The sequence below is a fragment of the Cebidichthys violaceus genome, unplaced genomic scaffold (assembly GCF_023349555.1).
Source record: "Cebidichthys violaceus isolate CVI_PGR_0920_01 unplaced genomic scaffold, fCebVio1.0.p SCAF_39, whole genome shotgun sequence".
In the NCBI taxonomy this organism is placed as follows: domain Eukaryota; kingdom Metazoa; phylum Chordata; class Actinopteri; order Perciformes; family Stichaeidae; genus Cebidichthys; species Cebidichthys violaceus.
Genome location: NW_027176583.1, coordinates 1,489,528 through 1,515,214, shown reverse-complemented (window position 1 = coordinate 1,515,214; position 25,687 = coordinate 1,489,528). Strand labels below are relative to the sequence as shown.

At 46.7% G+C, this 25,687-nt stretch overlaps 4 protein-coding genes across 5 annotated transcripts; 2 read left to right on the top strand and 2 right to left on the bottom strand.

The window, feature by feature from the left end:
* Positions 1 to 848: 848 nt before the first annotated feature.
* zmpste24 (zinc metallopeptidase, STE24 homolog) lies at positions 849 to 5,506 on the bottom strand. The gene is made up of 9 exons (XM_068726459.1): positions 5,054 to 5,506; positions 4,500 to 4,646; positions 4,197 to 4,400; positions 3,808 to 3,960; positions 3,560 to 3,701; positions 3,233 to 3,408; positions 2,658 to 2,762; positions 2,407 to 2,550; positions 849 to 2,314 (listed from the first exon to the last, which is right to left on the bottom strand). Exons 1-9 carry the CDS (start codon positions 5,159 to 5,161, stop codon positions 2,090 to 2,092), a joined length of 1,404 nt encoding a protein of 467 aa, XP_068582560.1. The 5' UTR covers positions 5,162 to 5,506; the 3' UTR covers positions 849 to 2,089.
* Positions 5,507 to 6,212: 706 nt separating this feature from the next.
* On the bottom strand, positions 6,213 to 17,553 carry rlf (RLF zinc finger). Of its 2 annotated transcripts, XM_068726290.1 has the most exons (9): positions 17,327 to 17,552; positions 15,296 to 15,450; positions 14,647 to 14,728; positions 13,614 to 13,749; positions 13,276 to 13,478; positions 12,057 to 12,193; positions 11,789 to 11,930; positions 8,619 to 11,315; positions 6,213 to 8,507 (listed from the first exon to the last, which is right to left on the bottom strand). In XM_068726290.1, exons 1-9 carry the CDS (start codon positions 17,504 to 17,506, stop codon positions 6,741 to 6,743), a joined length of 5,499 nt encoding a protein of 1,832 aa, XP_068582391.1. In that variant the 5' UTR covers positions 17,507 to 17,552; the 3' UTR covers positions 6,213 to 6,740. The 2 variants fall into 2 exon arrangements, with proteins under 2 accessions (XP_068582391.1, XP_068582392.1); XM_068726291.1 differs by having other exon boundaries at positions 6,213 to 11,315; positions 17,327 to 17,553.
* A 425-nt stretch (positions 17,554 to 17,978) lies between these two features.
* znf593 (zinc finger protein 593) lies at positions 17,979 to 19,682 on the top strand. The gene is made up of 4 exons (XM_068726292.1): positions 17,979 to 18,044; positions 18,227 to 18,434; positions 19,006 to 19,068; positions 19,224 to 19,682. The coding sequence occupies exons 2-4, from the start codon at positions 18,235 to 18,237 to the stop codon at positions 19,348 to 19,350; spliced, it is 390 nt and encodes a 129-aa protein (XP_068582393.1). The 5' UTR covers positions 17,979 to 18,044; positions 18,227 to 18,234; the 3' UTR covers positions 19,351 to 19,682.
* A 987-nt stretch (positions 19,683 to 20,669) lies between these two features.
* On the top strand, positions 20,670 to 25,687 carry selenon (selenoprotein N). Its single transcript, XM_068726322.1, has 12 exons — positions 20,670 to 21,123; positions 21,758 to 21,875; positions 21,977 to 22,107; positions 22,207 to 22,419; positions 22,499 to 22,623; positions 22,964 to 23,101; positions 23,193 to 23,274; positions 23,505 to 23,693; positions 23,774 to 23,879; positions 23,978 to 24,090; positions 24,207 to 24,308; positions 24,426 to 25,687. Exons 1-12 carry the CDS (start codon positions 20,935 to 20,937, stop codon positions 24,591 to 24,593), a joined length of 1,674 nt encoding a protein of 557 aa, XP_068582423.1. The 5' UTR covers positions 20,670 to 20,934; the 3' UTR covers positions 24,594 to 25,687.

The window sequence follows — 25,687 nt, the reverse complement described above, 5'->3', positions numbered from 1 at the left end:
TCGTGTCCTTGTCCTCAAAATACGCCACAGGACGACGCCATTATTAGCCAGACAGGGGTGGGAGGACGACACCAGCAATAAGTTGTTCTAAGAGGAAATCGAGGGAAGCAACAATTCATATGTTACCACACACACACACACCACGCGACCAGATTCATTTTAATATAAGTAACAAGTCATTTAATATAGTGTAAAGGAAAACACCGTGTCCCCTTTTTAGAAGTGGTATGGTCCCAAAGCGGGTTTCCGTACTTTCGCACTGCTGACGTCACGTTGATTTGACGTTTCGTTTTTTTATGTAGATTTGTTAATTTGTCAACAATAAATTCTTCTTTTTGTCGACATTACGACACTAATAACTGTCAGACGTCTTGTTTTTATTACGTCATTATTTGTTCCAAGCTTCTTTTTTGTATTACTTTTTTTGTTAGTTTATTACATTTTCAAATAGTGAGTGACTCAGGAAGCCTCAGTGTTCTACTGAACCACTCAGAAGCTGTTTTGTTCCAGCAGCAGTCAGATTTTTGAATGTGTTTTTTAGGTTTATCATCTTTCTGATGTCGATCATGTTTCATATGGCATTTCCTGGTGTTATTTATCTGTAATGTGTGTTTTGTCTGTTGTGCGCTGTGGACTGTCTGTGGTCTGTCTGAGTTCTTGGTGGTGAATGAGTTTCCCCTCTGGAGATTAATAAAGTGTTCTAATCTACTGTAACACGGCGTAGGCCTGTTACTGAACATGGTCTTGTCAGACCTAAACGATGCAGCAATGCTCCACCACCTTCAGATCCACAAGATTACTTTCTATTTTTACAACCATTTAAAAGATAACACCATGAAACAATCAGGAATGCTTTGAAGGGTTTTATTCAATGCAGTAAAGACAGTATGCAGTCCCCTCCCTGAACAAACCAAACACCGGCTTATGTGGTGAAAGGACCCTCGCGGACCCCCTTTCCCCCCCAAAGTCCCCTTAAATACTTTGCTTGCCAGGCAACTCTGGGCCCAAAACCAAGAGAAGAAACTAAGAAACACAGCATCAACTTAAAACTTCAAACCACATTCAACATTTTTCACAATTCACGTCGTACGCCATTACTCTAACTCATTAAGTTACATATGTACAGGTGTGGTTGGAACCGGATCGACAAACATATGCTTTAGAAAAAATAAAACTATTTCCCCGCAGAGCGTGTAAAAAAAAAAAAGATGTCTAACCTAAACTCAAATGAAATATTCTGCACCGCTCTGTTCATAACGCGTCCATCGCCTGAACAAACAGACAACCAGAGGCACTCACACGTGTGTCACCATGACTCAGCGTCTGCAGAGTTGAACCTGCGTTTGACGACTAGATTAACGTTTTCGCTCTGGAGCTCGTCCGGAGATTCTTTTAAAAGAAGCGGCGGCTGCACTTGAGAGACGAATCCAACTGTGGCCTGTGTATTTGCAGAAAGCATCGTGTCGAGAGCGTTTGTAGGTTTCATGTCTTTTTGTTTTTCAAATCCACAATAAATAAAATCTGAGAATTCTGTAGGATTAACCACTTAAAATCAAATTAATTAAAAACGGATGACTTTAACAGCTGGATGTCGTGAACACATCACAACAGAAACGCATAATTCTGTTTCAGGTTTTAGAATTAAACTGTCTTTTTTATTCTAAAAAAGGAAATGTAAACAGATTATACAGAAACTAAACCTTCAGGTCAATCTGCAACATGTGACCTGTGCTCCAACAGCAGCTTTTGCTAAACGCACATTGCCCAGATGTATTGCTCTCAGCAAGTGCATATTAGGTGTCTCTATAGAAAGAGTGCAGACTTAAGTTCAGGCTTAAGATTTAGTTTTTTTTAGGCTGGCTTGTGCTGATATGTTTTGGTTTTGTTTAAAACAAAGTTTCAAAAGGGAACAAAACAGAAATCATGGCAAGTAGAGAAATGACTAAAACAAGGTTGGGTGGGGTGGGGTTCGGGTGGGGTTCGGGTGGGCAGACAGTTAGAAAAAGGCCAGGGTGCATCACAGGGCCAGCAGCGGTCTGCGGAGGCCCTTTGGAGGAGGCAGCAGTCGGCCCTCCTCCTTCCGGCCCCGTCAGTCCTGCTTGATCCTGCCCAGCGCTCTGAGGCGCTCCAGGAGGGGAGGGTGGGAATAGTGCCACATGGAGAACAACCAGTCAGCCACGGGGAAGCCCAGGTTGTCCTTGTTGAGCTTGATGAGGGCAGAGCAGAGCTCCGAGGCTTTGCCCATGGCGCGTGCAAAAGCATCCGCCTGGAACTCGAACCTGCGACTCAGGACCGTCAGACAGAAGGACAGGAGCTGCGAAGAAAAACGATATAAAAATCTAAATTTGTGAAACAAACTCGACAAGCTCAGAAGTGGAGACAATGTGAAATCGATCCCACACTCACCTCATTGTACGGGGAGAAGATGAACTGGAAGATAATCATCAAGCCTATTAAAGTGGGCTGGCTGTCATTGAAGCCAAACGCTACAAACAGCTCCTTGCGTCCAATCAGAACAGCAAACAGGGAGAAGCACAAGAAGGAGTTCGTCTGCAGGAACGACAGAGTCAGCGCGTGTTATTTGCGTCTGCATTTGATCGCGTGTGATCAGGCCAACTTGTAATCTTGGCGCAGACATTGTGAAGAAGACGAGTCACCTGACTGATGACGATGTTCTTGACCATGTGGCCGAGCTTCCAGTGGCCGAGCTCGTGACCCAGGACGGCAAGGATCTCAGAGTTGTTGCATCCTTGTTTCTTGTTCTGTAACAAAGTAAAAAGGAACAGCTGTTGAATTACAGACAGACGTTACAACCACATGACTGCCAGCTCACAGGCAGACCGAACATTAATAGGTACATGTGCTGTTGATGTCAATGGTAAATGTAAATTGATACAATGAATTCCTTCGTGTGTGCTTTATTGACAGAGAGAGAGCAGAGTCTGTTGGTCTCTCCACCTCTGGGTGGATGCTCTAGATGGTGCTCAAAAACAGAACTTCCAAACCTGTCCTGAGCTTTAAAAAAAAAACAAACACAACTTCCTTGTTCTCTTCACTTGCATTGCAGAACAGCCAAAATATAATTTTACTTAAAGTCACGAAATGACATGACAAATATCGGATGGAGAAGTCCAAAGAGACGATGCGTGTTGATGACTTTGGGTTCTGTCAACGGAAACCAACACTTCCTAAAAAGCCTTTACAAGGCATGTACAGAACCGTGGTTTGTAACCTTGGGCTTGGCTTTAGGGTCGCTGGACGCGTCCTCTCTCTCCGGCTGCTCGGGCTGCGGCTCCCCAGACTTGTTGAGAGGCGAGTAGTCCTCCAGCAGAGTGTCGAACAGAACAATGCGTTTGTTCTTGAAGAACCCATAGAAGTACGCATTGCTGTGTGACGAACGCTTAGAACCTGGATGTAGGTAGAAACATTCAGGACAATTTAAGAGCGGTTCATCTACGACCAGCGCATATGAAAAACTAAATATAATCATAATGCGATCGTGACAAGTTCTCAAAGAGGTAACAGGAACGTAGCTCCAGATGAAGTCGTCCTACTTTACCTTCAACTACGTAAACCTTAGTGAGGGGGAAGCTGATACTCTTGGCCATGGACTCAATGTCCGTCTTCAGCTCTCCTTCTGGCAAAGGAGCAAACTTGTCAAACAGGGGAGCGATGTAGTCCGCATAGATCGTGACGAGCACCTGAGAAGAAGGAGAAGAGGAGGTTTTAGGACCAAACAACCAGCCAAAGTGCAAATACAGAGCGAGTCCTTCATCACAGAAGAACAACCAGCTGAACACCACTAACCAGAGAAACAGCCAGGGTGAAGAGCCAGGCATAGATGAAGAAGTAGTCTCCACCAATCTTGATGATGTAGAGGAGCAGCGAGGTGACGGGCAGCAGGATGCACTGCGTCACGATGAACTTCTTCACGGCGTCTTTAAGGAAGAAGCCCAGCGTCTGAGAGGAGCACAAGACATTCATATTAAAAAGAGAGAAGAAGATGAAAGAAGAACACAACGTCTATTGCAGCGTTGGAGTTCATGAGAGGAAGATAGTGTGACACATCTCGAATACATGTTACGATATATTATAGCTGATGAAATCAAGACGATCACAGCTGCTGCTCTTCTTCCAGAGGAAGGAAAACTACAAACACTCAACCTCCACACGTCAGGCCCACAGAGAGCGCGTACCTGCTGGTTGAAGCCGTGCTTCTCCTCGATGACGAACGTGTTGTACACGCTCCAGGGAAGTCCGGTGAAGGCGCTGAACAGCGTGGCAAGCGTCAGAAACACGAGCGACTGGGTGATCTCGTACTCTGAACCAAAGCCCACGCGGGTCATCGCGGAACCAGCAACGTCCCACAGGAATGGGATTCCACCCAGGAGTAGGATCAACTGAAACATGAGACGCATCACATCAAACACGCCGCACTGACATCATCAGTGACTACCGACTGTGACGGGACGAGTGAAGCCATCCGACGGCTGCATTACCGTCCCCTCGGTCTCAGAGTAGAGTCCGGACCAAAAGCTGAAGTTGCTTTTATCCAGCTGATACAGACGCGACTTCTCGAACGTCTCAGAGTCCATGATCTTCCAGAGCTCCTGCGGCACGTTTGTTGTCGATCTGTACGTCCTCCTCTGTGAAGGAAGGAGGAGATCAGCACCGGTGTTACACATCAGTGTGTTTACACTGTAGCTCCAGATACACATTACAGACATCATGAGGAAAAATACTGTAAAATGAGCGTAAAATCTTTCTTGATTTTGTACAGATATATGCTCCAGAAAGCACACATTTAATCTATTTGTGTAAATTATTTTTAATCCTAATTTATCAACACATAAAATCCCATGTTTTGACTACAGTAGTTTGTTTGATGGGTTCATCTATTGTTGAAATCATTACCATCTAATATTACTTTGGGAAACATACCTGCCTGCCGTCTACATGTGTAGCTTTGTCTCGTATAGTCACAGTCTATTCACACAGGCTCGTGCACAGGCTAGCTACAAAGCAGGAACTTTTGAGAGTGCTGCTGTCTCACCTGTCTGTAAGAAAGGTAAGCTTCCCATAGATACACCGTCCACGAGAATCCCAAAACGGCATAAAAGATCTGCTTCTCCACCGGCAGGTCCAGTATATGTTCAACCATCGTCGCTGTGTTTCGGCTCTGTGGAGCCGGAAGCAGGGCTGACTAGCTCTCACAGGCTAACGATGAGGTTAACGTCAACCTAGCCTGACTGCTAGTTTTAGTCTAGCAGCTATTTAGCGTCCACACACACACACACACACACACACACACAGAGAGAGAGAGAACACGTTGAAGTTGAATAAAATGAACACCGTGTCCACGTTACATCGACAGATACCGACTCATAGCGCAAACTACGACATCCACACAGTTTCCATTCCTAAATTAAGGCTTTTACAGCTACCATTCCATTCATGCGAGATGCGACTCTGACGGCGAGGTGCGTCAACTAATTCCACCCGTGTGGAAACGACTACTACAGCTTTTAGTTCCGCCACTCGTTTTTTGCCGTTACACATTTGTAAATGAACCACTAGTGTTAATACGAAAGCACGTGAGCGGGTGGTAGTCAAAATACATTTGTGTTTGATACATGGGTGCCTTTAAAAAGACGTTATCCAGAGTCGAATAAATGAAACAAGAGAAGTGTAAACGAGTAGCTCGACATGTCAGTCGCTAAACTTCTCGTGGGACTGAGGCACCAAACCCACGTGTGGTTGTTGTTTTGAGAGTAAATATGGCGTTTAAGTAAATAAGACATTCACTGTTCAAGGCCTCGATCGTTTGGGGGTGAAAACAATCCATGTTGACGTCAGTGAAGGCTGTTAGTACCGCCCCTAGAAATCAATTTATGCAAAAGATAACCTGAACTGAAAGGTTAGTGTGTGTGTGTGTGTGTGTGTGTGTGTGTGTGTGTGTTTTATCAGAAACACTGCAGATGATGTGAAGCCAATCTCCCACTGTGTACATAATTGCACTGCATGGCTCCAGATGTTAATACGTTAAACTTTAAATTCAGCACACTACACTTATGATAACAGCGCCTCACCGTGTACCATTAATAGTGAATACTGTATTCCAGGCAGTGGAGCGACAGACACACAACACAGACGATATTAAATGAATTGAAGGGTGTAGAAGACACTTTGATTATAAAGAGAACGTACACGATTCAGAAAGTAAAGGGCTTTATATTCTTTTCCACATTTATTTATTTAGAAAGTGTTAGATACACGTCTGTCAACATCTGTCCACTGCATCCCAACACTAATTTAATATAAAGTGGAAAACAACCAAACACATTCCTTACTATGCATTTCATAAGGACATGTTTTACTTTTTTTTGTCACATTTTTACACAACTGAGAAGGCCTTGCAGTACGCTACTGACCATTTCTAACCATCTGAAAATCTGTACATTATCTTGATAGCTACAATATGTACAGGTGTGATCATAACAGGTGTTATGTGAACGCTGTCATATAACAGACGTCTAAAAAAAACAATCCACTTGGCTTCAATGTGCACTGCTTAAGCTCGTCATAATGTTAATAACATTTCCATAATTATTCAGTTTGGCAACTTAAAAAAAAACAAAAAACAGCCAATATTAATATTTTGGGAGAAAGAAAAATACTGGTACAGATCGTGAGAATACAAAGTGATTTGACAGAGCCATGATAAAAGGTGCTCAGGTAAACTAGCTTCCAAGAAGCAGTTTGCTGCTGTTGGTGTCTGAGGGGAAGAGGTCCGGCAGGGTGGTGCTGGTGCTGCACACTGGTCTCCCCAGGACCACCACAGGTCTGAGGTACTGAAGCTGCTTAACAGCCAGGTCCCCACACCCGGCCAGGGCTTTGTCCAAGATGGACTTCAAGTTTAGGATTGACGTGAAGTCCCCCGTCATCGCGTGGGGCTTCAGCAGCGGGGAATGCGTGCGCCTGCTGCGGGTGTGAGAGATCCCCAGCAGGTTGTTCTCCTTAACGGAACAACCGCGTCTGAACGAGTCTCGCCGTTTGCCCGACGCCGCGGTTTTGTCTTTCGGATTCGTCTCTTGTATGAACCTCAGGAACGAGGACTCGAAGCCGGTGGGCTTGTAGGCGGCGGTGTCGAAGGGGCTCGGAGAAGGGCTGCGAGGCGGAGCGTCTTTCACGTTCGCAGGCGGTTCGGACAATTCGTTTTTCCGCTTTAACGGCTGGCGAACGGGAGCCGAGCCGTTCGGCATTTTACCGCAGTCCTCCTCCGCAGTGAAGCGCAGTGAGCACGGCGGAGAGAGGTCAACGGTGAGGGGCCGGAGAAGAGGTTTGATTTTATCCAGGCTTAGTCTCTCCTCCGCTTTCTGGCCGTTCTGCGGCGCCGCAGCCGCGTCTTCCGGGTGCCCACCGGTGCTCGGCTCGCCGTAGAGCACCTCATCCGCACCGACGAGGACGCCGTTCCTCTCAGCGGGTGGCGGCTCCTCCTCCTCTTCCTCCTCTGGGAACCCCCGTGGATCGCGACTAGCCTCCGCCTGCGGCTCTGCCTTGATGGAGTGTAGGCTCACGGGTGCGGGCAGCCCCCCTGTGACTCCTGGCTCCGCCTGATACTCCATCTTGCGGACTCCGTTGGGGGAACCCGCTGCCGCGACCGTCGGCCGGGCCGACTTCCTCTGAATCAACTCCTCCAGCTGCTCGGCGTTAAAAACCAGCTCGTCTCCTTTCCTAGAGAGATATTCCCGCTGCATGCGGTGAACCCTCAGGTAGTGACGGTGCAAGCTCTTCAAGTACGTCACGACGGAATCGCAGTCCTGCACCATGCACGGGTAGGCCACGCGCATGCAGCGGTCTTGGCACATCTGCAGCGCTTCCTCGTGAGACCTGAAGACATAACTGATGTAACGACTTCTCCTCTCTATCTTTTTTGCTCCTGACACCTGACCGTTCTCCTCCTCCTCCTCCTCCTCCTCCTCCTCCTCCTCCTCGCCCATTTCCTCTGACTGGGGGGTCACCTCGGGCGTTGGACTCGACCCCTCCGCCTGCATGGCGGCTGAACCGGGTTCTTCTTTCAGAGGACCCTGTGGTGCGACGATGAGCTTCTTTTGGCATCCAGTTATTGACTTTTTGTGAGTGCTCTGCAGACGCACCACCAGCGAATCGTAGTACTCACAGTGACTGTAGAGCGTGTGTTTCTTAAGTGCGTCATGGTGGCTGAACACTCTTGCACATCCTTCAAAGTTGCACCGTATCAGCTCCGGCGGCTGCGAGTGTATATCCCGCGTGTGACGCACCAGGCTGCTTTTCAGGTGGTAGGAGGAGCTGCAGTTGGCAAAGTGACACTTGTACTGGGGCTGGGGTTCATCAAAGTTCGGGAGAGGCCTCTTCTTGGCGGGCTCTTTTCGGACCTCTGGACTGTGATGTGGATCGAAATCTTTTTCCAACAAGAGCTGAGAGCGATTGTAATGATGGGTCAGCTGCAGGTGGCGCACCAGGCCTCCCTGGGTGGAAAAAGCAGCGTCACAGTTTTTCGCTACACAATGAAAGGGTTTATTGAATTTATCCAATATGTAGCAGAGATTACTTTTGGCTACCAGGCGTCTAGTTCTGACCTGTTGCGTGCTCGTATCCTCGCTTCCTTCCTTCTGCTCGGCGTCCTTCTCTTTCCCCTCCGCTTCGTCCTCTCCTTCCTCTTCAGACGGAGAACGATTGTCTGAGTTTTGTCCATTTTCGCTGACCGCGGTTGAGTTTTTCTTCTCCTGTTGGCGTTGCAACTTGGGGATCTCTTTCTTCCATACTTGGTTCACCAAGTGCTGAGACGTATGTTTTTTAGACGCGCAGCTTATTGTGTCCACCAACGTCTCACTCAGGTTGTGCATCTGAATATAGTGAGCCCTCAGCACATGCTTTTCTCTGTGACCCTTGGAACAAAGGTGGCACACGTACGGCTTAAAAGACGTCGTTTTCAAAGACGTCAACGTCCTGGCCTGCTCTACAGTGCAGCCGTGTTTGGTGTTGTAGTGTCGCTGCAAGCTGTAGCTCTGAGCCGTCCTAAAGTCGCACTCTTTCACCTCACAGACGTAGGGCTTAGCCGCGGCTAACGACTCAACGGTGTCTCCTTCGTCGTCCGACGACACTTGTTCCGTTTTGACTTTTACCATCTCCTCGGGAGGGGGCTTCCTCTGAATCAACACGACGGGAGGCTTCGCCATGATGGCCTGATGGAGAGATGTTTGGGACGCGGTGGACTCCGGGTTGGACTGCTCGCGTTTCACACTGTGAGGCGACGAAGAATTCAGGTCCAGTTTACCGAGCCCAACGAGGATCTCACTCAGAGCCTCGTTTTCACTTTGAAGGCTTAAAGAGTCTGCGTCATTATTTTCGGGATGAGTGGCGTCTTTGCCTTCTTTGCCAGCCTCCGGGGGTTCAAACTCCTCTTTTCCCTTCTCCTTACCGTCCGGCTCAGTTTCGGCCTTTATCCCTTTGGACTTGGAGCCCCGCTCTTTGTCGTGCTTGTGCTCTTTGTTCTCCAGTTTAAGGTGTTCTGGGTGGGCACACTTCAGATGCCTCTGGACATCTCTGGCTCTGGAGAAAGTCATGCCGCACTTCTCGAAACCACAGGTGAACTTACTTCCGTCAAAACACACGGCGACCAACGTCACCGTGGCTTTGGGCTCCTTGCTGTCAGGTGCTGGCGGCAAAGATGAGGCACAACTTACTGCAGAAGCACTTCGGTCTTCTCCACTCTCAGTCTCCTCCGTGTCGACGGCCTTATTAGGGCGACTCGTCGCTTCGGTGACCGTCTTATGAAGTTTCCGCTTCGCCTTCCTCTGAGCCTCGAGGTCTTCCTCGGAGAAGGAGATGTTGTGTGTGGATAAATGCTTCGTGAATTCTTTTTTGGATAAATAGTATTTACTACATTCGCCGCTGGAGCAGGTAAACGCTGCGTCTCTGAAATGCTGTGCTTCGTGGTGGTAAATCTGTCCCAGGTCGGAGCAGGTGACGTAACAGTCTTTGAGGCCACACTGGTAGTTCAGGTGGTAGCCATGGATCTGTTTGTGTGTGACAAGTTCATTGGAAGTCCTGAACTGAGCGGCACAGCCCATAACCGCACACGTGTAAGGCCGGTCGCCGTAGTGAACTCTCCGATGTTTGCGGTGATGGTACGCGGAGACAAAATGGCGTCGACAAAAAACGCACTTCTCCCGCTGGTCTCTCACCTGATGAAAGTGTTTCACGTTGTCGTCGCCGTTGTGCTCCGACTTTAAATGGACATACAAGTACTTGGAATGTTTAAAAGTCCGAGTGCAGCCGGTTCCTGGACACGGGTACTCGTCCCGGTTCTGCACGCTGAAGTGTTGGTCGATGTATTCGAAGGTCACGTGCTCGTCGTTGTCCACGTTCTTCTCCTTCACCGTTTTGGCTTGTTGCACGATGTGCTGCAGCACCTCTGGATCATGAGTGGATTTGTAATACTGCATTAAGGAAGGGTCGACGGTGATCTCGCCCGGTTCAACGTCATCGTCCTCGTCCGCCCGCCTCGACCCGTCCTCCGTCTTGATGCTGTTTTGGTGTCGGTGCGCTTCACTCTGCACGTGGTCCCTCAGATGAGGAACGAGATCCTTTCTGCGCCGGAACTTTTCCGAGCACAGAGGGCAGGGGTGTCTGTTGTCCTCCGCGTGTCTTTTGGAGTGGTGAATGATTTGGGCGTCAGTGACCGTCCTCTTACAAATCCGACAGCAGAACCGCTGTTTCTTTGTCTCCGATTGACCCGGGACTTCGGCCCAGTCAGAAGATTGCTCATGACCATCGACGCTTCCATTTATCCTCATTTCATGCTCAGACTCTACTTTCACTGTGACTCTCCGTGGCTCATGCTGTTTAACCTTTTTGTCTATCACCACCTCCTCTTCGTCTTCTTCTTCCCCCTCGGACTCCGGCATCAACCCCAGAAGGGAGACGCAGTGACACTTGAGAGTTTTCCAGTCCCAGAATTCCGGGTCAAAAGGCCAGTATGCTTTCAGAGCGAGTAGCAGCTCGCAGCGGAGCGAGTTGGGAATGACCTCGCTTTCCTGGTCGTACTTTTGGTCCGGGCGTAAGTAAAGCTCCCGGAGGGACCCGAAGACGTCCTGGCTGGGCCCGAGCAGGAACTCTGTGAGCAGGCAGGCACGCAGTACTTCAAGGTCCACTGGGAGTAGGCAGGACACCGTCTTACAGACGGAGATCCTGGATTCTGAGTCGTCCTGCTTTGGAAGTTGAAGGGCTTTGACACAAAGTTCTACTGAGGCAGGTACCCCCATCGCCTCCGTCTGAAAATAAAGAGACATATTATTAGAATTAGTTCCTTTAAATAATCATCGGGTATCTTTTAACGCAGATAATCTATTGTGAAGACAGGCATTAAACAGCAAAGACTCAGATGTAAATTGTGCTTCATTTTCTAAAATAGTTATCAGACAGACATCTTGACATCTTCAGATGTGGTGGAAACACAAACAGGAAGCGCTCGATAAGAAAGCCTTTAGTTCCTGTGGTACGTAGAACTACTGCCCTGTTGGCAGTAAAACATGGCGGGTTTGTGCAGGATGTCTCATCTTAGAGCTTAGAGACAATTCTCTCTGACCAACCAGCTCACTTGGAACCTCAATAGAGTCATTCTATTCGTACATAACCGTTCTGATGAGCAGCGGACTGGACCGACCTGGACGGCCCGGTGGTTAAAAAGGGAACCTTATACAAACAATGCACCGAGTCACATAGACAGCATGGCCGCCGGGCTCACCTCTGTCTGAATGACGCGGACCAAGCAAAGCAAATGGTGGACGGTTTTGGCAATGGCACCTAGCTGAAGGCATCGCTCCAGAAGAGACATGGACGAGGGGTCGATCCTCTTCTGAAGCTTACTCCACAACAGAGTCAACTCCCTGTGGAAAAAACAAGAAAGCAAAGTTATTTCACATTTTTCTTTTTCTTAAAACCACACCCACACAACAACAAAAGAAACGACTCATTTGTTCAGGCACCTTTGACACCCTGCAGGCACTACTCACCAGGAGCAGTAAAGGCTCTGCTGCTGCAGCTGCTGCGTCAGGAAGGTGGTGCACAAGATGAAGGCGGTGTTCTCCTCCCCCTCCGTCTCCAGATTACACGTGATCTCCAGCACATCCTTACAGTCAAGTCTGGATATCTGTTCACGGAGGAAACACAATGCTGACGGCTCAGAAAACAACAGGACAGACAACACACACACACACACACACACACACACACACACACACACACACACACACACACACACACACACACACACACACACACACACACACACACACACACACACACACACACACACACACACACACACACACACCTCCAACGTCAGTCAAGACTCTTCAGAATAAGTAGAACGGACAATATCTAAACAAGAACCAGCGTCTTATATTAGTGCATGTGAATGGTTCCCAAAGTGATTGAAACACTATAAACAAGTGAGGTATAAAGATCAATGCACAGACTAAACACAAGCTTTTATATTTAGATGTATATTTAACTCTTTATAATTCAATATATTGGTCCATTACGTGCTTTAAAAACAAGGAATAGTTAGAGTACGGTGTTGACGTGTGACCCTTCAAATGTTCTGAAAGCTCCATCGTTTGAAACTGGACAAACGAGGTTCTTAACTGACAGCATAGCGAGAAACGTAGGGGAGTGGAGACAGACGTCAATGAGTCAAAGGAGGACTTACATTGTGAGTGTAAGGAGGACTACTGCCTCACAAGTATCTCTGGTTTAATCAACTAAATACTGCACTCCACATTCCTATTTTGTGTGTCTGACTTGTGACAATAGAAGCCGCTTCATCTGGACTCAACATGTCCCGCCAGAACCACGTGTCTCTTCGTGCATGTTGAGCAGAAGACACGAAAAGTAATTTATCTTTGTTTCAAATCAGCTGAGCGTCGCTACAAACGAGTACCAGTCAGTGTTTTAAAGTGTATTTTACTGAGTTACACTGAATCTAGTGCTTTGCTTTTTCTAAATCCTTCAGGTTGGTTTGGCAACTATCCACACACACACACACACACACACACACACACACACACACACACACACACACACACACTAGTGTTGAAGCTAAGCTCTAAACAGCGCCCACATGAGTAGCTGTCAGAACCATCGCTATTATGCAACATTTAATCACAGCTGTCAAAACGTGACAAAGGGAAGTGTTCCTCCCCCCCGTTCACAACCAGAGTGTTGGAATACCTCCATGATGGCCTCTTCGTTGGGCAGCAGGTGACAAAGCAGGGAGACAAATGTTTGACGGAAGGTAGCTTGGTTGGAGATGACGCTGCATTCGGTGCACGCTTTGGCCAGCACCACCGCCTTGGCCACTTCACCCATCTTCTCCAGGTGCTTCACCCGCATCTCCATGAAGCCCTCGCCCTCCAAGCTGATGTAGGCGTCCACTGGCGACAGAAAGCAAAGAGGATCTGATTAGCAGACGACCGTGACAGAGGTCAACGTGACAGAGGTCAACGTGATAGAGGTCAACGTGACAGAGGTCGTGTCCAAAGGAAACGAAAAGCTAACTATAGTCCAACCTTCGTCCAGGATGGTGGGCTGGCCGGTGAGGAGAGCGGTGAGGACGGGGTTGCTCCACGCTCCTCCCTCTCCTGTGATCTGGAGCAAAGCTTGGAGGTCTGTGCTTCCATACTGAAGCAAGGTATCATGGGCAATCTGCAGAGGACAACACAAACAACGGTATTGCTAAATGCAACTATTTGTTTAGCTCCTTCTGGGAAACTAGACAAACAATCCCCAAAATCTAATACATTTAGACATATTTTCCTACACACACTTTCACGACTCCCATGCGATAATGTCACGAGATAAACGTTCTACAAATTAACTGTTTAAAAAGGTTCACATTAGTACATAACACACATTTATCTGTAGGCCAAATGCATTTACTCTAAACAACAAAAATCATTACTGCTTTGAAAAACGCTTTGAACATCACAGACCTGTTTGAGAAAATGGGTTTAGTGAAACTCTGGGGCAACGTAAACTTAAGTAACTTAAGTAAACCCTGAGTTTCTCTGCGTCTTACGGAGTCAGTTTTACTTCATTGATTCCGTCCGTATCAAAGGTTTACTGTATGTCACAATCAAAAGCCTGTTTGAATAGTTTTGTTACTCAGAACCATCTAAAGCTTCTATAAACACAACGCTGTGACTCTGTGTCAGGAGATGTCAGCTGCCAGACGGAACATAACTACTATATTATATGTTCATATTTGTGAGAGAGCAGGATCGTCGTGCAGCTGCAGAATGTAGTTGTGAAGTGAGTTTTTTTTTTAAATATTAATTAGATAAATGTCTGTGTGGCAATGAGTTCACATGTCTCTTCATAGCATGTCAGTTATGTCCAGGAAGAATGTCTTCATATATAACGGTCTACCAAGGAAGCGTTAGATGTTGTAAACACTGGTGGTTTAGACTGAACAAAGGGGAAGTTTGCAGTCTGCACCAGCTCAGGGCATCTCTTCTCAGCCTCCTATCAGGAGGCTTCTGATCTGAGGCCCGAAACTCTGCAACCCAGCAGCAAACCATGTTCTGAAATGAGTTCCTCTACCTGAACAGAGTGGTGAAACTGAACCCAGGCTTCATACGGGATTTCATTCTCAGGCACTGACAGCAGCAGTTCAAAACAGCTCCTACAAGAAACAACAAGATTACAGTCATTTCTATTCATTATCATCATTCTGGACAGTTTTATTCCTAACCCACGAAAAGAAGAAGAAGTGCATCTATGAAGTCTGGACATATTAATGTGACACCACAACAAAGTATCCTCTAGCTCGGTATCAATGTTTCAGAAGAGTCAGTTTTACATATCCAAACATTAAATATGTCAAAAAGGATCGTTTGAAAAATGAATGAACGGTGGTGACAAGTGTTTTTTTTAGGTTGCATCACATATACGTTTCACGCCTGCTACCAGTAGTTAAATTTAACCATTACACAGCAACTATTAAAAGATCCTTTGTGTGAGACTTTAAGCACTAAAACAACCTCCGGTCCTCTCACCAGAACACCTGCATATGGAAGGAGGGTGACGGTAGCAGTAGTGTGGGCTCAGCGATGAACCAATAGACATTATGAGCATCTGCACTTAATAAATACTTGAAGAAGACGATCTTTTATCCAGTATGCATATAAGATAAACAACACTCACTATGACTAATACACTGGTTTTACTGGATCCACTGTTGGGTACTCACAAAGCTAGTCTCTTCAAAACGAGGGCCACTCTGTCCGACTCTGCGGTGAGGTGAGATCGGGCCGCAGCGAAACAGTTTATGGACAGACAGTAGACCTCCAGGAGAGGCAGACCATGCTCCATGGAGTTCCTGCTCCCGGCATAGTGCATCAGTGCCTACGAAACAAACACGGACGTAAACAATGAAGAAAAACAGTAAAATACTCTCAGAACCGCAGTGAGATCAGGCGAGCGGGACATCTGTCTACATAAACGGGGGTTCTCCACCTGAGGGAGGAACCGGTCTGCAGCGGATTGATCCCAGCGGACACTCGGTCTGGTGTGAGACGCTGCTGATTGGGCCTGAGGGGACTCCACTGCACAGCAGGTGACACACCTGCACCTTCAGTAGTGAGCGAACATGCACTAAGAATACTCACCAACACGGAATTAAAAAATATGTTACAGATCACAAGAAATAGTACCGTACAGAACATGTTCTCTTATTGACACTTTACCTTCAACAAGGAGCACAATGTTGTTTGTAGTAAACATCGTCTTTACTGTCACCTGCTGCATCCCACATTGAATCATCATCACTATCAACATCCCTGGAGTCCCGCTTACCAGACAGCAGAGCCCTGGCTGGCTGCTGCTCGTGTCCACAGAGGAACCACATGAACTCCCTTCAGTCTAAATATACAGAGCTCTCTCAGGAGGGAGCCGAGAATAAGGCCTCAACCCCGGAGACCCGGGTCTGTGTACTAATTACATCCAGACTACTTCCGACTTCAGCAGAACACAACACAGTGAGTTACTGAACAATAAGATGTGTCCATTTAAATAGTTACTGCTGTAGAGGTTCCTTTCTAGCGTGACTCCAGTGTAAAATACACTATATATTTGATATTTCTTTGTTTATATCACTGCCAGATATAAATCTAAGCTGCTGTGTGTGCTGAATAAACTGTGTGCGCATGCATATACTGTACATATCCTACTATAAAAGCAACACTAGTCATTCAATGCATATTACTTCTACTTGTTGTGTTGATACAGCTCCACTTCAGCAACAACACACTTCTCAGAAAATTACAACGTGAGAATTATCTCAGTAGAGATCAAGATCTCTCTCAATGACAGCATATTTGTGCAGAAAGTATCAGTTGAGGGAAACTTAAACACAAAGAAACGTGAACGTGTCCTTTAAACAACAGCCACCATCCTAACACAACTACTACAGCAAGATGGCTAATTACTAACTTATCTACTGTCAACTTTGGCTCGTGACCAAGTTGTATTTGGAAGACGCTGTACATCGCCTTGAGCAGTGGAAACGAAAAGAGCTTTGTTCCAGCGAGGTGAGAATGAAGGGAGTTCCCCTGTTTTCAATGGGAATAACATTTGTTTTTGTTTTGACGCTACTCCCGATGAAACGATATGAAGAATAAGAAAGTCTCCATTGTTATCAGGAGGACAATCATGTCAGATCCACTACGTTACACTCTAACGGTTGCCATCGCAGCATTGACACGATGACTGAAGCTACAGAATGCAAATGATTTGGTGACAACTTCTGAAAATTCCCCTTTTTTTTTGCACGTTTGCATAACGTTACGCCGCAACTAGCGAGTTGATTTGGATAAACACGCCGCCCCGCCCCACACACATGCAATCATGCATGATGTACAAACATGTGCACACGACCATCTGTTCGCTTTACGACAGCGTGTTTTGAAATAAGACGAAGCAACGCGAGTTACCGTCGTATCACTTATCTTACCGTAATAACTTAAATCCCAATATACTACTCATCTGACAATGTAACGCTGCATTATCATTAGCCCGATGCTATTAAGTTATAGTGTTGTAGCGTGATGGTACACGCGTACGTGAGTGTGGATAAAAACACACACAGTGCAATAGCTCCACGGTTGTAGACCAAACCCTAAACGTCGCAGATTAGCTGCGATAAAAACACAACCCTGGGTGAGCTAACGCTAAGCTAACGTGAAGCTAACGGTTTAGCTTCGGTGCCGCTTGTATACATTACCTGACAGAAGTTGTCGCAGTACTCCGTGGAAGACGCTACGGATATCTCCTGTTGCCTGAGCACGTCTTCAAAGGCTCTCAGCGTGGCCAGCAGGGTTTCCATTGCGACCAGAGTGTCGTCGGCCGTGTCCAGGGCCCGGTCGCTCCATTCGTGCTCCGGTTCGACGTTACTCTCCGCCATCTTCGCTCTCCGCCACGGCGCGTATGCAGTGCAGCCTGACGCCGCCTTCAGGTGCCGTCGGAATATTTAAAATATGTCAGTTGAACTTCGCTCAAGCATAACTGGGGGAAAGGGGGGCGGGGACTTGTAGAACGGGTTGTGTTGAGTTTATTTGTATTATTTGTTATTTGGTAAACCTTGTTTCTCATTTAACGCAACCAAACAACCATATACAACTTCTGTTACAGATTTATTTCTAACCATAACAACACCTACTTTGGAAAAACTAACAAAGGGAGTTAACAAATCAGAGTTCAGTGAAGACACATACAGAGTAGGCTTATGCAAATGGTAACGTATGTATTTTGTGGTTTAATTTAACCATTAATGGTGTTTACTACTTATATTTCATGATTCTAGCACGATATCGTGTTTCTTTTCTTTTTATTATCTTGTTTACTAAATCGTGGTGTTTGGCGCCCCCCACTGGAAGTTGTTAGTTTTGTACTTTCCTTGACCCGGAAGTACAATTCAGTCCTCTCGGCCACGCGTGTGAAAGGTAAGGAAAGCTGAACTCGATATACGAAGGTGTTTTTTAGAAGGACATCTTCTATATCAACTTGTTTCCTTGAGCTGGTCGTTTCTAACGGACACAGACCTGATTTGATGGCGTTGAATAACAACATGTCGTCTTTAAAAACGTCTACATTGGCTGATATCTGGATGTGTTCTGCTCACCAGGATCTACCATGGGGAAGTCCAGACAAACGGGGAACCACAGCAGTGACAAAAAGAAGCACATTGCGAAGACATGGAAGACCAAACGCAGGACTAAAGACCTGGACCAGATCCACGCAGACCTGAAGCCCGAGACAGCAGCCAAGCTGCTCCGTCAGGAGGTGGACATCGATGTGACGGGATGCGCGCAGCACTACTGCTTACACTGCGCGTACGTTGACATGCATTAGTGTTAACGGAGGGGTTCCCTTGTTGTTATTTTGCAAATGCAACAGTTGCACTGATTCTGATCTGTAACAACAAATGATCAGGATAAGTCTTGTTATTGGTCATTCAGTGTCATCAGTACAAGTTTTAATTTACTCTGCTCCAAGTAAAAGTGCTGCATTCTAAATATTCATAATCTTAATGTACTGAGAGTACTCATTATGCAGAATGGCACAAAATAATGTGTATTATTAGAGTGAATTATTGACGCATTAGTGTGTAAGCATCACGTTTTGCAGCTGGTGCTGATTTTAACTACCGTAGATACTGCAGGGTTGATTAATCCTCACAAATGCATCATAGTTATTAATTAATGTATGTTTTTGTATTAATAAGCAGCACAGATATTGGACATTCTGAAGCGGGACAGAATGCTCGACTGGTTTCTGTGTGACTGGTTGTGATTTGTTGTGTCTTATTTCTCCTGCTGGGCTCATTGACATTACCTTTAACGCTTATAATAAAACTACATGTTGCAGTTATCTTGTAACACTGTGGCACGTCATGTCTTGCAGGAGATATTTCGTGGATTTGAGATCCCTGAAGGAGCACCTCAAAACTAAAGTGCACAAAAGACGGTAAGGCCCCATATTCCACCGGTGCATTCTTGTGCTACACACTCACGTTTCTGGGCGGTAAATGGTTCACCTCATTTCTGTCCCCTGATATCTGTGCAGTGGCCGAGTATCCCTGCGATCTTCAGACATTTCCTCTTCTTCTTTCCTCCATCCAGGCTGAAACAGCTCAGAGAGGCGCCCTACACACAGGCAGAGGCAGAGAGAGCAGCGGGTATGGGCTCCTACATCGCTCCAGAGAAGGTTGAAGTGAAGACACAGACTGTGGAGGAGGACATGGACTGAGAGCTGCTTACTGGAACCAACAGACCGACTCAATTACAGAAGCATTTACAAAATAGAAGATGCTTGTATTACCTCTGGCTGTCACAGATGTTGAGTGCATTATTACATGTTGTTTTTGTGACACACTTCGTTTGTCTGAGTCTTTTCAGCCGTTAGACACCTGGCTACCAACAGAATCAGGAAAGGCTTATCTTAATCTGGTTCATGTAATGCAACATGTGCCTGTGTAAATATTGAGTATTTGTTGAATACTAATAAGCTTTAACATAGAGTAGATTTTGACTGCATTCATATGGGACTACACAGTTTGATTAAAGCATTGCTTCCTGTGACATGACTCCTGTCCACCCTGTGTTCATAACTTTAAATCAAGGCTCACACACAGACTTCATTTCAAGGGATCACAAACCATAAACGGCTGGCACCAACAGGGTTAAAGATAAGTTAGTTGGAGGCCGAGAAAGGGCAAGCTCAAATTGTGGCAGGCACTTCCAAACAGGCACTTCCTGTTGCAAGCTCAGCTGCCGCAGCAAGTTGTGGCAGCTGCATATAAATACCAGTTATTAAGGAGTTGTAGATGATTAAGTCCGCTCCTACAGAGGCCTTGGGTCCATGTTTTGTTATCGGCAGCATCACATGTATGGATATATTCATGTAGCATTGTAATGGCCAAACACACATGCCAGATAACAACAGCAGTCTAAATCTATCCTGGAATTGTTATTGCATATGGCTGATATACCCTTTTTTATGCCCATATTTCTACTGTATGCAGAATAAAAACCTCCAGTAAATATGGAGGTTGTCACTATAACATTATAACATTACAACTATGAAATTATAAAGGCTAGTCTAGCAGAAACGGAGCCTTTACTTCCACTGGTAAACATGACACTACAAAAATAATGGCGGTGTTGGCAGAGAAACATATAATTGAGGCTTTTTAGCAGACATTCCTGGGGCGAACAATGCAACACTGCCTCTTTAAAGGTGGCTTCTGTGCCAGTAACTGTCGCAAAGTTAGAGGGAATGTAAAACCAAAATTTCCGGTTAATACTTTCAAAATAATGTCACAAACGTTGAAACGTCAGAAAGCGGGAAAGCTAAGGAGTATGCCCAGCCAGAAACCAACGTTTACGTCCTTTTATTTTCAAAAAGTGGAGAACATTACAAAGTTGTGAGCTAAGCTATACAGTGTGCGGTAATTTAACCGTTGAATCACGGCGTTCAGTGTGCGGAGTAAAGCGTAGTGCTTTTATTTTGAACCCATATCCGGGAGTGCATCCTGGCTATTCTGCCGTCGCTTGAGCACTTGACGCATTTTAACCACATCCATATGGTTCTAGATTAGATGTGGGAAATAAGAAATCTGTGCTGCTAGCTAACATTTCACAGCTGTTGCCAGCGACTGCAACGGCCGGAGCAGACGCGCGGTCCCCGGTTACAGGACAACAGAAGTGCCGCTAGATTCTCAACACTTTAGGGAGAAAGTTTTATACCGATAACGGTTCCTGCTGGTTGCTTTGTGTCGGACGTTATCCGACGGCCATGTCCTCGTCCAAATAGCCGCGTTGGAGGTCGAGGATGGCCGCAGACGTGGATAAAACGATCCCCGAGGATGGGAGCAAAATGTCACAGCGGAACGGGCATCTGAGTCCGGGCTCTGGATCCTGGATCTCCAGGAGGATCTGGACGCTGCTCATAGTCGCCGCTGTCCCTCTTCTCGCCTTCGGGATCAAGTCTTATCAAGATGCCCAGCTCCTCCAACGTCACGTGAGATCTACATCTGTGATAACGTTACACACGTCTTATCATTTAGCAGGGACCTTAACTTGTAAAGCAACTGAAAGAAAACCTCAGAAACCTTTAACTAATTGTAAAATGCATGCAAGTTTGCATTAACTAACCCTTTAAGGTACATTCTATGACCTATATTACTGTAACACCACTGTAGGCATATTGAGTTGTTGTATTTCAATGCTATTCTCACATAAAGGTGTGTTCACAGTCATTATTTGTGACACAAAACACCACATCTGCAGTTTTCCACCCGTGGTGTTTTATTAGGGGGGGGGGGTGGATGTGAGTCACAGCTGGTGAAACTCAACCCTCTTGTGTAAATCCGCTCTTGTTTGGTTACAGAGGGTCTTCAACCCCCCCCCTCATGAGTCAGACAAACACATACCGAGAATCTGTGGCCTCTGGGCTGATCTTTATCCAGGACACTATAATAACATGGATATATATATATATATATATATATATATATATATATATATATATATATATATATATGTGTGTATGTATTTATAGTGCTCTCAAACAGACCATGCATGAGACGGCTCATTGTCCCCTGAAGCATGTATCACAATAAGGATCGTCTCTGACGCATGTGCTCCTCCAATAGGAGGAGAGTGTTCGGACCCTGGGTGCAGAGGGCCTTTTCCTTTTCTCCTCCCTGGACACTGACCACGATCTTTACCTCAGTCCGGAGGAGTTCAAACCGATCGTCGAGAAGCTCACAGGTAACCCACGTCGTCATTTATTCAATAGCAAACACCTCAAGTCTCACTGGCCACACATAACAACCCCCCCCCCCCCATGATCCCCATTGGCTTCCTCCCAGGAATCACACCCCCGGTGGATTTCGAGGAGGAACTGACCCACGACCCCAATGGAGAGACTTTGACATTAGAGGCCAAAATGCAGCCTCTGCTGCTCGACTCCATGACGAAGAGCAAAGATGGGTTCCTCGGGGTAAGTTTTCTCTCTCTCTCTCTCTCTCTCTCTCTCTCTCTCTCTCTCTCTCTCTCTCTCTCTCTCATATTTCCTGTGTTGTGTCTCTTGGTCCTGCAGGTGTCTCACAGCTCTCTGAGTGGGCTGCGCTCATGGAAGAGTCCAGCAGTGCCTTTTTCCTCCTTCTCCGCCTCCCAGTTCAGGGCCCTCTTGCCCCCGAAGAACAAGGTGGGAGTGGGCGACACGTGGTGGGTGATTCCCAGCGAGCTCAACATCTTCACTGGGTACCTGCCCAACAATCGCTACCACCCTCCGTCACCGAAGGGCAAAGAGGTATAAAAACAACCAATTGTCGTTTAGAGACTCGCGACAATCGGGCTGCATATTGACGGCGGTTCTGTTCCCGCCGCAGGTTCTCATCCACTCCCTGTTGAGTATGTTCCACCCGCGGCCCTTCATCAAATCACGCTTTGCTCCTCAGGGCGCCGTCGCCTGCATTCGTGCCAGCAACGACTTTTATTATGACATCGTGTTCAGGTGAGAAGCAATTTAGGAGGAGACGTAAAAGGCCATGGACTCATTAACTACAACATTATGCATACTGCACATTAGTGCTGGCTGATATCCAGAACATATTATACATTTTAATGTAGTCGCTGGCAGGCGGCCGCTGGTTTCAGCTTAAAACCAGCGTGCTCAGCCTGAGTGCACTTCACTCTCTTGTCAATGTTACATTAGCATTGCATGCTAATGCAGTTCTGAGTACTTTGGTCCTGTATGTTCTGAAAGCTTTAGAGTCGGCTGCTGGAGAGCAACTTTTTTTTTTTAAATGCAAGGAACTTCCAGATCCACACTGCATGCTGTTCACTCTCTGCAGGATTCATGCAGAATTTCAGCTCAACGATGTTCCGGACTTTCCCTTCTGGTTCACCCCGGGGAAGTTCACCGGCCACGTCGTTCTCTCTAAAGATGCATCTCACGTCCGTAACTTTCACCTCTACGTCCCCGGCGACAGGTAAATCCTCCGAACGCGCTCGGGTTTACCTTTGTGCACGCAGTCCCCCGCTCGGCATCGTTTCCCTTTACATCCTGTTGTTGTGTGTCAGGTCTCTGAATGTGGACATGGAGTGGCTGTACGGGGCCAGCGAGAGCAGCAACATGGAGGTGGACATCGGCTATCTGCCACAGGTACAGCTGCAGTGATTCATTGACGCTGTGTCTCTATTTCTTTATTCATGTGGTTCTAGGACGTTAAGGAAGTTTAAAACTCATTCAGCACAAGTGCTCTCCGACTGGGTGTCTCGTTTCAGGACTTCTGTCTCTAAATGTGTCTTTAAATGTTCCCCGTCACTGTTTTGACTTCTTATTCTCATCACAGTGTTTGAGAGAAACTCAAAAAGTTCTGAACGCGTTCACAGTTGGAGCTGCAGTCCACGGGCCCGTCCACTCCCTCCATCGTCACGGACGAGTCGGGCAACATCATCGACAGTCGAGACGGCGGCGATGAGCCGATCCAGTTCGTCTTCGAGGACATCCACTGGACCTCGGAGATAAGTCGGCAGGAAGCCACCCGACGCCTAGAGCTCACCCTCTACCCCTTCAAGAAGGTAACCGTCCACGGAGCATTCACTGCACACGTTCGGTGGTTTCACAGCGCTTACATCGTCCTCGCCTTGCTCCCTCCCAGGTGTCCTACCTGCCTTTCTCAGAAGCCTTCGAGCGAGCTGAAGCAGAAGATAAACTGGTGCACTCCATTCTGCTGTGGGGGGCGTTAGACGACCAGTCCTGCTGAGGTGAGATCATTAACATGTCGATGTACGTGGTTAATAGCTTACAATACTGACTCACTCTGCCGACTTCATGACTCTGTCTCCCCTCCTCACCTCTGCAGGTTCGGGGCGAACTCTCCGGGAGACGGTCCTGGAAAGTTCGCCCGTCCTGGCTCTGCTCAACCAGAGCTTCGTCAGCAGCTGGTCTCTGGTCAGAGAGCTGGAGAACATGCAGGTGAGCGGTTACACGCCTAGGAACTCCGCCAGCGATCGATTAGTCGACTGCACCAAAAAAAAAAAAACACAGTTTAATTCTCCATTTACAGTTTCAAATGTTCTGCTTTCAAACAGGCTGACGAGCAGAACCCTGTGTTGAGTGAAAAGGCCCGATTACACCTGGAGAAGTACAACTTCCCTGTGGAGATGATGGTGGCACTGCCCAATGGAACCATTGTAAATGTTTCACTCTTTTATCAGCATGCAATAATGAAACATTCAGGGTTCTGATACGAGTTCAAAGTCATTGAAGTATAGTTGTGGTTAAAATCTACTTCCTGTGTTCGGCTTTAGGTCCACCACATCAACGCCAACTTCTTCCTGGACCAGACGGCCATGAAGCCGGAGGAGGAAGGAGCGACTTTCAGCTTCTCTGGCGGGTTTGAGGACCCCTCTACGTCCACTTATATCAGCTTCCTCAAGGAGGGGCTGGAGAAAGCCAAGCAGTACTTGGCACAGTAATCTGTGTGTGCGGTGGAGCGAGAGAGACTAAACGGGAGGAAACGATCGTCATTCCTCTGGGTGATGACCGGAGATAAGGGAACGCCTCCAGCAGTAGAGGAGCTTTCTCATCGGTGTTGGCGGCTGAAAAACGATTTTTATTTTGCCTTTTGTTACTATTTATTTGGGCGTCTCTCTCGTCATATCCAGTGACAAACATAACAGGGAAATATTGCTTCTCAAACTTAATGATACTGTCGATATCGTATATATTTTACAGATATGTTAACACACGTAGATCGGCTCTCTAGCTGCCGATTAGTTGACGTAGACAGAAGCTCATCGTAACACACCGAAGACCCTATATTCCTTCTTTTACATCCCAGAGTCTCATGTGCAACATCTAATGACTTGAGTGTGGTTTCCTGCTGCTGAGCGTACCCGGGGGGGGGGGCTGGTGCAGCTGTTGCCTTTAGTTGTTTCAGCAGTTTGTGAAGACGTTGCCTGAAAGCTCTCTTCTGGGCCGGGCGGCGCCTGATGTCGTTGCTGAGGCTGCTGGAGGGAACGCCGCCCTCTGACTCAGGGGACAGCAGCAGCAGCAGGAGACTAGACTGGGCTGTGGCACATACAATTATTCACTTTTATTCTCTTTTATTATATATATATTTGGAAGAATTGTATTTTTTTTTGTTTTTTGAGGAAGTTGTAACCACACCAAAGAGCATTGTTTTTAATATGTACGGAAGCTGTCGAGGTTCATATTTATAGAACTAAATGCTGTTTTCCCGCTTTAAGGATCCAGTCGAAACACGTCTTCAGCTAGACGAGAGGAATCACTGGAAGGTGACGATAACCATTAGACAATAATGTCTCCTAAAACAAACGATGTTTCCTCTTCAGGTCCTAGTCTCTGTTTCTATGGAGGCCCTGAGCACAGGGACCAACAGTCATTTTAAATAGTAACAGAGTAGTTTGATAAATGAGTAACATTAAGTCTGAATGTGAAACATCCGACTCATTGGAGCCTTTAGGCTGCAAACACTTGTTCTGTAACCTACCGGTGCCATTTGTTCCCACAAAGGTGAAACAATTAAAATGATTTTGTACAAACTGAA

Bases quoted from the DNA above. Each gene is read 5' to 3' on its own strand.
- zmpste24 (XM_068726459.1), bottom strand. From the start codon at position 5,161: ATGGTTGAACATATACTGGACCTGCCGGTGGAGAAGCAGATCTTTTAT. The intron at 3,961-4,196 runs GTACGCGCTCTC...TGCTCCTCTCAG, and splicing joins AGCACGGCTTCAACCAGCAG to ACGCTGGGCTTCTTCCTTAA. The intron at 3,702-3,807 runs GTTAGTGGTGTT...CCTTCTTCTCAG, and splicing joins TCACCCTGGCTGTTTCTCTG to GTGCTCGTCACGATCTATGC.
- znf593 (XM_068726292.1), top strand. From the start codon at position 18,235: ATGGGGAAGTCCAGACAAACGGGGAACCACAGCAGTGACAAAAAGAAG. The intron at 18,435-19,005 runs GTACGTTGACAT...CATGTCTTGCAG, and splicing joins CACTACTGCTTACACTGCGC to GAGATATTTCGTGGATTTGA. The intron at 19,069-19,223 runs GTAAGGCCCCAT...TCCTCCATCCAG, and splicing joins ACTAAAGTGCACAAAAGACG to GCTGAAACAGCTCAGAGAGG.
- rlf (XM_068726291.1), bottom strand. From the start codon at position 17,506: ATGGCGGAGAGTAACGTCGAACCGGAGCACGAATGGAGCGACCGGGCC. The intron at 14,729-15,295 runs GTGAGTACCCAA...TGTTTCTTGTAG, and splicing joins GTTTTGAAGAGACTAGCTTT to GAGCTGTTTTGAACTGCTGC. The intron at 13,479-13,613 runs GTTGGACTATAG...TTCTGTCGCCAG, and splicing joins GCCCACCATCCTGGACGAAG to TGGACGCCTACATCAGCTTG.